The sequence below is a fragment of the Melanotaenia boesemani genome, chromosome 8 (assembly GCF_017639745.1).
Source record: "Melanotaenia boesemani isolate fMelBoe1 chromosome 8, fMelBoe1.pri, whole genome shotgun sequence".
NCBI lineage: Eukaryota > Metazoa > Chordata > Actinopteri > Atheriniformes > Melanotaeniidae > Melanotaenia > Melanotaenia boesemani.
In genome coordinates this window covers 16376185-16389697 of record NC_055689.1, presented here as the reverse complement: position 1 = coordinate 16389697, position 13513 = coordinate 16376185, and the positions used below count along the sequence as shown (strand labels likewise).

The following is a 13513-nucleotide window of genomic DNA, read 5'->3' as shown; positions in this document are numbered from 1 at the left end:
ATGTCACAATAAATGGCTAAGACAGCACACAATACGTCTTTCTTATCGCTCCCCCCCACCTCCTTGCTATTACTTTGTGGTGTGCTGTCTGACTTTCATTCTACACATAGTCTTGCTGGCACTACCTGAAGCAAATTTCTTCCTTGTTTTTTTTTTTTGTTTTTCTTTTTTCTTTTTACAAAATTATCAGGTCACAGTGTACATGCTCCGTGTACTGTTTCAGGAATATGGATAACACAAGTTGACATTCATGGCCCATGTCTTCAGCTTATCTTTGCTGTGAATGGGAACTTAAATGTTTAGTTCTACCTGGAAAGGCAAATTATCTTCTATTGCCCTTTTACGGTATGTAGAATTTCAGCTTTGACTGTCTTTTTCTAAAAGATTTGAGAAATATTACTTCTATTAGCCTAAGAAAACAATCAGTATTTCTCAGCCCTGGTTCAGGGATTCTTGTTCCTTGCATGTTTTAGACGCTCCCTGATACAACACACCTGATTTAAATGAAAAGTCCAGCTTGTCTACAAAGGCCTGATAACAAACCACCTATTTACTCATTTGAGTCAGGTGTGCCAGAACAGGGCAACACCTCAGAATAGAGATCATTCTCTGTAGAGGTGAGTTTAAAAAAACCCTCCTTCTTTATAGCGAAATGCCAACATTTTGAAGACACAATAAATTATAATCATTAACAAAACTGATCAGAATCATATGTGAGTCCTTTAACTTTTCTATGGTTTCTATTACCCCAGTTGATTGTCTAGTAACTTTAATTTCACCATATCAGTATCATATTGGACAATATATGGTGCCCATAGAAATTTTATAGATTTATAAAATTTATTTATTATAATTATTTTTTTTTTTTTTTTACCCCAGGTCAATTCATTAACCTTTTTTTAATAAAATCATTTAACCCCTGTCTGCCACAATTCTAAAACTACAATGAGAAGTGAACCCTTTTGTTTGTCGTATGATTTTGTCAGTTTTTCTTTTCGTTTGCTTTTATCAGTTTACATTGGTTTGGTGTGTGTGTTTTTTTTTATTTTTTTTTTTTATGATCTACCAATCTCTGACACTGCCTGTCACTCTTTACTGACACTGTGTTGGCAGCATGTCGTCACCTTTTAAAGCATTTTTATGCCCCAGACTAAGCCCAACCCCTACTTTTCTTAACTGTCTTCTTTCTCCTCCCACTAATTTGGTTACCTGGTTAGGGGGCGGATAAATGTCTAAAACCCTCTGCTCTGTGGTGAGAACTATCGCACTATACTGGCTGTTAAAGGGGTTACATATACTGTTTTTCTCACAGAAAGGCTTTGCAATAGTTGCTTCTCATCGTCCTTCAACTCATCAACGAGAGAGTATCAGTAACAGCGGAGCAGCTGAAAAGCCGCTGCTGAAGGATCAGCCATGCTTGGAGGCATCCACACAGATTTGTTGGTCACAGTTGCTCTACTCTTTTTAACTCAGACAGGGTTTGAGTGCAGGTGGGTTTCGAGATTGTTCAGTTTTTCGCCAAGGAAATTTGGAGATTTATTTAACCCATGGTTTTCCCCTTTGCATTTCCTATTCCAGAGCTGAAAATGACTTTTCAGCAGTTACTTTACCGGAGCTGAGGGCATCTTCAGGTATTACAGCTTCTAAGGCCTTTCCATTCTTAATATTGCAAAAATTGATTTTATAATATAAATTGGTTGTAAATAATGGACAGGCTTTCTGTATTTAATGGTGTTTAAACCTTTCTGTCCTGTAGAATATGTTGCACAATGTCTCAACAGACATTTGAATCTGACTTGTGACTGGACCAAGAGCCAAGAAACTGGTATAAAAGATTACTTTTAAATATATATTTTTTATATTGAAGTCAAAAGGGAATTGAGTCTCAGATAGATGAATTAATAGAACAAATTTCACATTGAGTTGTAATCGATTAGACAGGACTTGGATTATTGGGCCAGAGTTCAGCTTTATTCTGCACGCAGGCTGTGATTTTATCTATCTTTTATAACCTGGTGTGCTCCCATGGAAAGTTAAAATGGAGAGCTTATAATTGAGGCTCATATTTAGCACAAAAAAACTCACCCAGGCAGCTATTTGCATTTTATAATTGCACCACAACAGCTATGCATCTTGTTTGCCATTTTTAAGCTGGATAAATTTATAAACTTAAATGCTTTTATTGTTTTGTTTTTTTTTTCTTTTTTCTTCTGAACAAGATTACTGACTTTGTACTCTAGAAACAAAGTGCCACACAAGAACTATGAGCCTAGCCACTTAGTAATGACACTGAAAGCATTTATTTTATTTTATTTTATTTTATTTATTGAATTATTTTTTTTGTCCCCAGGTCCAAAGGATGTTAAGATCGACGTTTTAGAGAGTCACCCTTTGGAAATCAAGGGCAAGGCCTGTTTAGAGTTCTGGTACCTGGCCCCAGCTGCATCTAATGGGTCTGAACTCCGTGGATTGCTAAAGAGCAGCATCAGTCTAACAGAAATATGGACTTCTCCTGCTGTCTCCAGGGATGGATGGAGACAAGTGCTTGTGCCCCTAAATATCACTAAACCAGGCACTAAGGTAAAACACTGCAGACTACCTCATGTCTAATTGATGCATCTAAATTGTCTACAGTATACTCTTTAACTTGCATCTTAGGTTGTGTTTGAAGCTGTCCAGCCTGTGTCTGTAGACTCGACTACACTAAAGCAGATAGCTGTAAAACAAGGTCCATGTGGTAAGTACTTAATAATAATCAGGTACCCATGACAATAATGTGAAAGTAAAGTTACAAACAGTAAAACTGCAACATTTTACTGATAGTGTTGTAAATTGTTTACTTGATTTATTCTATTCTATTCTATAGTCATTTAGCAGAAGCTTTTATCCAAATCGATTTACATTTGAGAGTAAGAACAACACAAGCATGAATTCAAACAAGATGGGACATAATAATTAAGTGATAGCCAGACTGCATTGAGTCCAGTTGGACCCAGGAGCTGTCATGTAGTGCTAGAGGCAGTGCATTTTATATATATATATATATATATATATATATATATATATATATATATATATATATATATATATATATATATATATATAGATATAGATATATATATATATATATATAGATATAGATATAGATATATATATATATATAGATATAGATATAGATATATATAGATATAGATATAGATATATATAGATATAGATATATATATATATATATATATATATAGATATATATATATAGATATAGATATATATAGATATATATATATATAGATATATATATATATATAGATATAGATATATATATATATATATATAGATATAGATATAGATATATATAGATATATATATATATATACATTATAGATAGATAGATAGATTTTTTTAGAAGTCATTTTGTTTGAATACAAGATCACGATTTCATCACACAATATCACCTTGGGCATAAGTGCACGCAGCTGAGTTGAGCCAAAGAGCTGGACAAATCTTTCTAACTCATTCTGTTAAAGAGTTAAGCTAAGTGTGGAAATGAGCCTTAAACAACTGTTTCACCTTTACAGGAAAGCAGTGTCAATCTAACACAGAGTTGTGGACAGATGACTCCACTCGCTGCCTCTGTTCTGGTGGCCAGCTCTTCTGCTTTCCCTCCGTGTGCCCTAAGGATCAAATTTGTGGTCCTCAAACTGGAATCTCCAGTGGAATTTCCACCAAAGGGATGTGCACTATACACAATCACACAGACTGCAGCACCTTTGACGGAGTAGTGTTTCGCTTCATGGCTTCCTGCACCTATGTGCTGGCTAAGACTTGCTCACCTACTGAAACCCTGCCAAACTTCAGTGTGGAGGTTGTCAATGAGCAGAGCAGCAACACAACTCTGCCTACTGTCCAGCAGATTATTGTGCAGTTGGGGAAGATCAGGGTTTTACTGGTGAAAAGGCAGACAAACCAGGTCGTGGTGAGTTATTTTGGAGACATTAATTATTTATTTTATTGATTGACTTTTTATTTCACCTCTAACAACAACAAAGATGTTCAGCTGGTGAAACCCTACATAATTCTGTGTTTCAGGTTAATGGAGTCTGGAAAAAGCTTCCACTCAGCCTCAGCAATGGCACCATCGCTATTAAGAGCAACCCTGCAGTTACTGTCCTGGAAACAAGTTCTGGTATGTCTGTCTCATATGACATTGCTGGGGCTGTCCATGTCACCCTGCCATCCAACCACTCTAATAAAGTCTGTGGCATGTGTGGCAACTTCAACCACCTTCGTGGCGATGACTTCCTCAAGCCTGATGGTACAAAAGCAGAAAATACTACAGCTTTGGCTGAGAGCTGGCAGACTGGGGAAACCCCGTCCTCTTGTGAGACCATTCTTGTCCCTTATCAGTGTGACCTGTTGGCAGAGGCAGAGTATGTCAGCGAGTTGTCCTGCGGAGGCCTCATCTCTGGAACTGGGCCCTTTGCGGACTGCTTATCAGTTTTAGGGGCAGAGAGCTACTTCAGGGCATGCATGGTTGGCATGTGTTCCTCTCATGGTGATCAAGGAGTGCTCTGCGAGGCATTCCAGGTCTATGGAGGTATCTGCCAAGATGCTGGAGTAGCTGTACCCGTATGGAGGAACTCAACATTGTGTCGTAAGTTATTTTATTTCTGCTTTTATCTTCATTAGAATGTTTGGAAATTGCAGTCTTATCACTTGGGGTCATGCAATCTTTTTTCTTCCCTTTCAGCCTTTCAATGTGGTGAAAACAGCCATTATAACTCATGTGCTGATGGCTGTCCAAAGGTGTGCTCCAGTCTGGATATAACAAGATCCTGTGGAAGTTGTGAGGAAAGATGTGAATGTGACCCTGGCTTCAAGCTCAGTGGGGATAAGTGTGTCCCAGCAGAAAACTGTGGATGCTGGTATAAGGGAAAACACTATGAGGTACATTAGGGTAGATGTACAGAAATCCCCCCATACCCCCCACCCCCACCCCCCACCCCCCCCCCCCCCCCCCCCGCCCCACCCCCCACCCCCCACTGTTTCACAGAACCATGTTGTATTCACATCACCCCTTTTTATTTCCCTGCAGAAAGGAAACGCATTCATGGAGGGAGATTGTGTGGAACAGTGCCAGTGTATGGGGAATAATACCATGCTATGCACTGCAATAAAATGTGCAGACAATGAGATCTGTAAGGGAAAAGATGGAGTTAAAGGCTGCTACCCTTTCAAACCTGCAACCTGCAGTGTCTATGGTGATCCACACTACATCACCTTTGACAAGCTGGCCTATGACTTCCAAGGGGGCTGTAGTTACACACTGACCACAACATGTGGTGGTGAAAGCTCAGTCCAGTTCAGTGTTACTGGGTATAACATGCATCCTCCGTTTGAAAACTTCACCAGGTCCAAGCTCGATGCTGTGGCTCTTCAGATTTATGATCTGCACCTCACCTTGAATCAGAGCGGAGAAGTCTATGTAAGCAAAGTATAGTTTTCTCCTTCACATAATTGTCTTTTGTTTTCCTCTCTCTCTCTATTTTAAATTGCAGTAAAATTTTTTAACAATTGTTTAGAGGCGAGTTTAAGTGTTTAGAGACCCATTTACTACTGTAGTTCATGAATTTACAGCTTTATGTTGTCAGGTCAATGGAGGGAAGCTGTGAAATTTAGACAAACTGTCCAAACAGCTTGGCTTTCTCCATAATGGCTAGCTGAAGGCTAACTGCTTAAACTAGTCAGTTACCAATCACAGAATTTTTTATTTTTTTTTTTGTAATTCAAATTAGTTGAAGAAAATAACTGCTGTTTCTGTCTTCAGGTGCATGGTGGCCATGTGAGACTTCCCTATTCAACCAATGGTACATATGGCTTTGTGTGGGTCCACATGAAAAATGAGAACATCATTCTGGAGTCAACCTTTGGCTTAAAAATAGTGATGGATGGGGAGAACAGACTTTTCCTGCAAGTGGATGAGCGCTATAAATATGAACTTTGTGGACTGTGTGGAACTTACTCTGGATACCAGGATGATGACTTTCTAATGCCAGGAGGCCAATATGCTGCTGAACCATTTGAGTTTGGTGACAGTTGGAGAGTGCACAATGACAATGAGTAAGTTTTTGTGTAATGGGTTACCCAAAATGGGTGACATTTTAACAAATGCTAAAAGGGTAACACATTTAAACTAAATAAGTGGTAATCATCAACTTTAGAGGCAATGTCTTGAGACCTGACCTGCAATTTGATGACCAGCTAAACAAAGGTTATAGTAAAAAAAAAAAAATCAATGGGGGTGCAAGCCTAGTTTAGAATTGGTTAAATTCTGAGGGAAATGTAGCTTTAATGCTTCATTCACTAGCACTGAAAATATTGGATTTTGACTAAGATTTATGTCCATTCAAAATAAGGATGGAAGGGGGAAAACGATCTGTAAAACATTTTGGTTTTTTTATGAACTCATAACTCAAATGTTGACTTTACTGAAAAGGGTGTAAACTATCTACAATATTAACTTGAACTGGAATCGGAAGATGTAAGAGAAATCTGATTAACATCAAGGTTTCCTAAATGAGGGGGAGGGGTGTAATCTAAAGGCAACATCTGTTTCTTTTTCCAGGTGTGTTTCCCATCCAAATAATCCCAGACTATGCGAAAATGATAAGAATGAAGCTAATGAGGCATGCTCAACATTGCTCCAAGATGCCTTTGGACCTTGCCATGAACACGTTCACCCAAGCATCTACCTCAGTAGTTGTGTGTACGATTACTGTGCAACCAGTGGTGACCAACACACACTCTGCGAATCTCTGAAGTCTTATGCAGCTGCATGCCAGTTTGTAGGAGTTGAACTTGGTAACTGGCAGATTGGCACAGCCTGTGGTGAGGATTTGAGTCTGATACATTAATGTAATTTTACTGAGACATCTTCCTGTTATTTTGTATTTTGGTAATGAGTGACTTCTTGTATTCTTGTATAAATGAACTACATAAAAACTTTTTTTTTTTAATTCTTAGATTTACTGAAGTGATGCAGAGATGTAAAAATATTCTTAGATGGTGGTTAAACTGAGTGTTTAAGGTATAGAGGGTAGCCAGACATGCTTGCATTGGGAAGTAGGTTTAGTTGGTGAACTCATTACCTTTTTTATTAAAATCATATGTTGGATTTTTTTTTTGTTGTTGTTTTTTAACAGCTAATCTCCCAACCACTGCAACTCCAACAACTCCCGGACTTACCTCTCCAACTCCAGATCAAATTTGTAAGAGCATTGGATTGGAGGGGTTTATCAGACTTTTTAGATAAATGACTAATCCCATTTAAGTGATCCTTGCTGACATGCACTTTGAGATAGTAGCCTACTAACCTATTTTAGATATAACTTTTTGTTTCTTGATGGAAATTCATTTAACTGGCACTCACACTATTTAATTTATATGCTTTATCATAGCATGCCCCATGAACTGCGATTTTGATCAAAGTCTTTGTGGGTGGGAGCAGCTAATTCAGGACAGTTTTGATTGGACAAGGCATTCTGGACCAACACCATCAAATTTAACTGGACCAAACCAAGACCACACCTCTGGAGGTATTAGTGAGCCTTCACCATTGCTTGTGGCATTGCTGTTTTTTTAAGCATGATTTATACTTTCTATGAACTTTTTCTTTAGACGGTTTCTACATGCACCTTGAGGGAGACAGTGTAACCCACGGTGACTCTGCCCGCTTGATGAGCTCAGTGTGTCATTATGGTGGCCCACTCTGCCTCCGCTTTTGGTATCACTTGTACGGTTCAGCCATAGGCATGGCTCTCAATGTTTACCTCCTAAAAGACAATAAAGCTACTAAGCTCTGGTCAGTGATGAACAATCGGGGACCCAAATGGCATCATGGAAATGTTGATCTCGGGGTTTCCAGTCCATTCCAAGTAAGTCTAATTTTAGTAAATGGACCTAAGATATTTAGTGTTATATAAGCAAAGACCAATGACTGTATTCCACCCCCCACCCCCCTTTTTTTCCCTCCCCTCTTTCAGATCATCATAGAGGGGATTCGAGGATCCACTGCTCAGTCAGATGTGGCCATAGATGATATTTCTATTGATTTTGGCTCATGCTCAGGTGATCATCTGAGAACTTTTTCTATAAGTGGTGTATATTTTATATATATATATATATATATATATATATATATATATATATATATATATATATATATATATATATATATATATATATATATATATATATATATATATATATATATATCTTGCAGAGCAGGTAAATTAGGATCCAAATTTACTAGTATGATCAATATTAATGGGTTTAAATAAATTTGTCACTTCTGTCAGATGGTTCCCTACACCTGATTTATGGTACTGTGCTTCCTTACACAGCTGTAGAAGTTCTCCCTTCACACCCAAGTAAGCACACAGGAAGCTACATTTTATGTGTGAATTGTTTAGGTTTAAAGATGGAATGTGGTTACATATTAACATTTATTGTAAGACTAGTCCAATAACTACTGAATTTGTAGCTTTTAATGAACAGGTTAGTTTTTAGGAACTTGAGTGCCACTAGGCTCATGTTAATATTTAACCAAATGTTTCCCTTCTTTTAGTCTGCAATCTGGACTGTAGCTTTGATGGGAGCCTCTGCAGCTGGAATCAAATGGTCACTGATGCTTTTGACTGGACATGGCATACTGGTTCTACCCCCACCAACATGACTGGCCCTTCTGCTGACCATACTGGTGGTAATGCGCTCTAATTTTATAAATGACAATACTTAAAGGTAATGGGGAAAATATCCATCAAACAAATCTATTCCTCCCCCCTCCTCTTAGGTGGCCATTATGTTTATATTGAAGCCGACAGTGTGACACATGGCGACACAGCTCGGCTCATCAGTTCTGAGTGTTTTGACACTGGTCCTCAGTGTTTACACTTCTGGTATCATATGTATGGCTCAGCAGATACAATGGGTCTCCATGTTTACTTGCTCCAAAACAGAGTGACTGATGCTATCTGGTGGAAGAGGAATGACCAAGGCAATATATGGCATCTGGCTCAGGTGGATTTCCAAACAACTGGGGCTTTTCAGGTAACTCTTAAAACAAACATGTATGTGAAGGTGACTTCTAATTAAGAAAATGTATCCTTTTGAAAACCTTGCTAATGAATTCCACACTACCTTTCAGATAATCATTGAAGGGCGTAGAGGATCCAGTGAGCAGTCAGATGTGGCCGTAGATGATATAAAGTTTTATCACGGACACTGCTCCTGTAGGTGGCATGAACAATGACAAAATACTCTTGCAGATGTGGTGGGGTAGGAAAAAAAGTCCTTTAAGTTTACATGTCTGATATGTTTTTCTTTCTTTCAGATTATAGTGGTGTTACAGCAGTACCTGTTAGACCTAACCTAAATACCACAGCTCCCCCAAGTGTCCTTGTGCCTACTACTGCAACTCCAAAACCCCCTCTGGTCAATGTTACTGCTCATTCCCCTCTCACAATGTTTCCCACAGCTGAAGCAGTAACTGATTTAACTAATAAGGACAATGTTACTGAGCCTCCAGAGCTGCACTCAGGTATAGTAATTATACAGTTTTTGTTTTGTTTTTTTCTTCTCTCCCTCTCTCAATGACAATGACTTCTCAGAGTTGTTATGCCCTTGACCTAATTTTCTTTCTTTTCAGAGTGCCATCTAAACTGTGACTTTGAGAGAAATATTTGTCAATGGATTCAGCTGCTTACTGATGTGTTTGACTGGAAAAGGCATAGTGGCTCCACTCTCACTGAGATTACCGCTCCCCCTTCTGATCACACCACAGGAAGTAATGAGCCTTTACATATAAGACAAATGAAGTTGACTTTTCTTTGGGATGAAAATAAAATACAACTTTGTATTGTCATGTCAGTAACTTGTAAAACTGGAGGAAACTTTCTGATATACAGTATTTCAACATACCTTTTGATGCATGAGTAAAGATGAATATTTTACATCCCACGTTTAAGTAAATAAGTGTACTACCTACAAGACAAGTACACAACTTATAGAAGTGAAAAGTTTGGTGTTTTATTTTTTGTAAGCATTACAATGTGCTGTCTTATTTCATGTCATTGCCCAGGTGGACACTATCTTTACATTGAAGTCAATAAGGCATCTCTTGGAGACACGGCTCGTCTCATCAGCCCAGAGTGTAGAGACTCTGGTCCACAATGTCTGCAGTTGTGGTACTACATGTATGGCTCCGCTGATACAATGGCTCTCAATATATACTTGCTTCAGGACAGAAAGACTGATCTAGTATGGAGAAAAAGTAATGACCAGGGAAATGTCTGGCACCTGGCTCAAGTGGATTTGGTATCAACAGGAAGGTTCCAAGTGAGTTGAATTAAAAATGGGTTGGGAGGTTGTACAACGTTATGTGCAAATATTACTCAATATGATACATTCTATACATGTTGGCATAATTTTAATTAATCCATGCCTTGCATGACTTAACCTGTTTATTTTTTTGTTAGATCATCATAGAAGGCCGAAGAGGTTCCCGTAATCAGTCCAATGTGGCCATTGACGATCTCTCTCTTTACCATGGGTTCTGTGCAGGTAATCTGTCCTGTTATGTTTTTTTTTTTTTCCAAACGGTGTATCTGAAACTGATGTTTAAAGACTTAGTGAAATCTTTTTACAGATCTGGCTAAACCAACACAACCACCATCAGTTGAGCCCACCACGGCTCGGCCCCCAGCGACCACTGAGCCCCGCCCCCCAGCGACCATTGAGCCCACCACGGCTCGGCCCCGGGCAACCGCTGAGTCCCGCCCCCCAGCGACCGCTGAGCCCACCACGACTCGGCCCCCCATGACCGCTGAGCCCCGCCCCCCAGCAACCACTGAACCCCGCCCCCCATCGACCGCTGAGCCCACCACGGCTCGGCCCCCAGCGACCACTGATCCCCGCCCCTCAGCAACCGCTGAGCCCACCACGGCTCGGCCCCCAGTGACCACTGAGCCCCGCTCCCCAGCGACCGCCAAGCCCACCACAACTCGGCACACGTCAAAAGTGTCAACCGCGTCAACTACAGTGAAACCATTGACACAACCAGCAACCATATCTGTATCAAGTAAGTTGATTCAGAACAATAACCAATGAACTGGTTTAATTAAAAATTTAATTGGAGGCTTATTACAAAGTGCATTTTTTAAGGATACTTTTGTCCCTCTGTAGCACCCTCTTGTGCAGGAAACAGTCATTACACCACTTGCATTTCTGCCTGCTGTCCGACCTGTACACATCTGAATGGTCCGCCACACTGTCGTGATGACAGTTGTGTGCCAGGATGTGTTTGTGATGATGGGTTTGTGAGGAAAGGGAGGGTTTGTGTGCCGATACAAGAGTGTGGGTGTGTGGACAGGAACGGCACAAAATTCCAAGTGAGTGAATATTTTTAAAATAAACTATCAATGGCCGGGGGCGAAGTTGTGTGTTAATATTTGGTCTAAAAAGTATGCTCTCTCATCAGTTCAATGAACTTTGGTACACTAACCACTGCAGTCAGAAATGTGAATGTGAGGAAGATGATGGCATGGGGAAGATTGACTGTGACAGTGAGAAGTGTGATGATGATGCCATCTGCCTTCAAAATGAGATGGGCTATTATTACTGCCAGTCAACAGGTGTTGTAAATACTTGATTCTCTTTAAAAATGGCAGCGCATCCTTTTCACTAATTTTCTAATTCTCCATGCTTGTTTCTCCAGACTTCAGTAAGTGCATCATCAAAGGAGACTCAAAGTACAAAACATTTGATGAAATGACTCATGACTTTAAAGGTCAACACTCGTATGTGCTGGTTAGGACCAAACATTTGCCCAGTAACCTTCCAGATGTCTATGTTGAGGTCATCAATACATGCACTATTGAAGATGGTGATAGTCAGCATGACAGCAGAGAGGAAGATCACAGTGACCAAGTCAGTGACGATGACAGCAGTGATGAGCAACAAAAAAATGGTTTACAAGAGATCAAGATCAAAGTTTACAATCACACTGTGGAATTCAAGAATCAGAAGCTGATCGTAAGTATCAACTGTTTCCACACATTTCCTGGCTGTTTTACTGTTGCGTAAAGAGATTGCATGCAAAAATGTATAACATGGGATACATGATTTAAGAGAAATCTGAAGACAAATGTTTAAAGTAATAAAGAACATACAATTGCACACTCAGGTAATTTAAACCAGTTCAATTTACCCTATCAAATGGGACAAATCTGACTATAAAGTCTAAAATAGTTCAGCTTTTTTATATATAAATTCAAGGCAAGTTTATTTGTATAGTACATTTCCTATAAAGGACAATTCAAAGTGCTTTACATAAAACATTAAAGGCATTACAGATCGGGACGGCAGTGATTCAGGCGGTAGAGCAGGTCGTCCAATGACCGGAAGGTTGGCGATTCGATTCCCACTCCCGCAGTCATCTGTCGTTGTGTCCTTGGGCAAGACACTTAAACATCCTTGCGTCCATTGTTTGCATCACTGGTTAATGAATGTGGATGAATGTTCGGTGATGGTCGGAGAGGCCGTAGGCGCGGATTGGCAGCCACGTTTCCGTCAGCCTGCCCAGGGCAACTGTGTCTGTGGCTACACACGTAGCTTACCATCACCAGGTATGAGTGAGGAGTGGATGAATAATGGATACACGATATAAAGCGCTTTGGGTGCCTTGAAAAGCTCTATATAATATCTATCTATAAAAAATCACAATCACACACAGATAGATGTGTTAACCTGGATTTAAGTCTCTGCACTTGGTGGAAGTTTAATCTCCTCTGGCAGTTTGTTTCACTTGTTTGCAGCATTACTACAAAATGCTCAATGTTTAGTCTGGACTCTGGCCTGGACTAGTTGACCTGAGTCTTTAGATCTAGGAGCTCTGGAAGGTTTATATGCTCTGAACATATCACAGATGTATGTTGGGCTATCAGGTTTTAAAATCTGTTCTGTGACGGACTGGAAGCCAGTGTAAAGATTTAACTGGTGTGATGTGTTCAGATCTTAGTCCTAGTTAAAATTCTAGCAGCAGCACTCAGGGTGAGCTGCAAATGTTTAATGCTCTTTTCAGGAAGTCCTGTTAAGACCATCAGTCAACTTTTAATTCTGTGTAAGTTGGTAAAAAGCTCTTAGTGATGTCTGATCCGAGTATCAACAATCCAAGGTTGCAAACTTGGTTGGTAATTAAGAGCCCAAGTCTCGAGCTGTTTACCAATGCTGACTCTCTACTCTTTGCTACTAAATTGAATAATCTTTGTGTTCATTTAATTGTAGAAAATTCTCTCTCATCCAGGTGTTTATTTGCTCCAAACGCTGACACAGTAAATCTATTGGACTTCACTCGCCTGTTGATAAAGATACAAAAAATTGTGTATCGTCTGCATAACTTTGATAAAGTTATGTAATATTTGACCAGAAGCAAGCATACGTTGAACAGAAGAGTTTTAAG

General features: G+C 39.5%; 1 protein-coding gene across 1 annotated transcript; it reads left to right on the top strand.

The window, feature by feature from the left end:
• The first annotated feature begins 1290 nt into the window (after window positions 1-1290).
• LOC121644508 lies at window positions 1291-11329 on the top strand. Its single transcript, XM_041992482.1, has 26 exons — window positions 1291-1490; window positions 1579-1631; window positions 1757-1825; window positions 2351-2580; window positions 2659-2737; window positions 3576-3973; window positions 4087-4651; window positions 4748-4944; window positions 5093-5482; window positions 5825-6117; window positions 6623-6885; window positions 7200-7265; window positions 7455-7592; window positions 7675-7931; window positions 8040-8124; window positions 8355-8426; window positions 8624-8758; window positions 8849-9105; window positions 9203-9287; window positions 9389-9595; window positions 9704-9841; window positions 10136-10392; window positions 10533-10617; window positions 10703-10815; window positions 11036-11134; window positions 11239-11329. The coding sequence occupies exons 1-25, from the start codon at window positions 1414-1416 to the stop codon at window positions 11096-11098; spliced, it is 4572 nt and encodes a 1523-aa protein (XP_041848416.1). The 5' UTR covers window positions 1291-1413; the 3' UTR covers window positions 11099-11134; window positions 11239-11329.
• Window positions 11330-13513: the final 2184 nt, after the last annotated feature.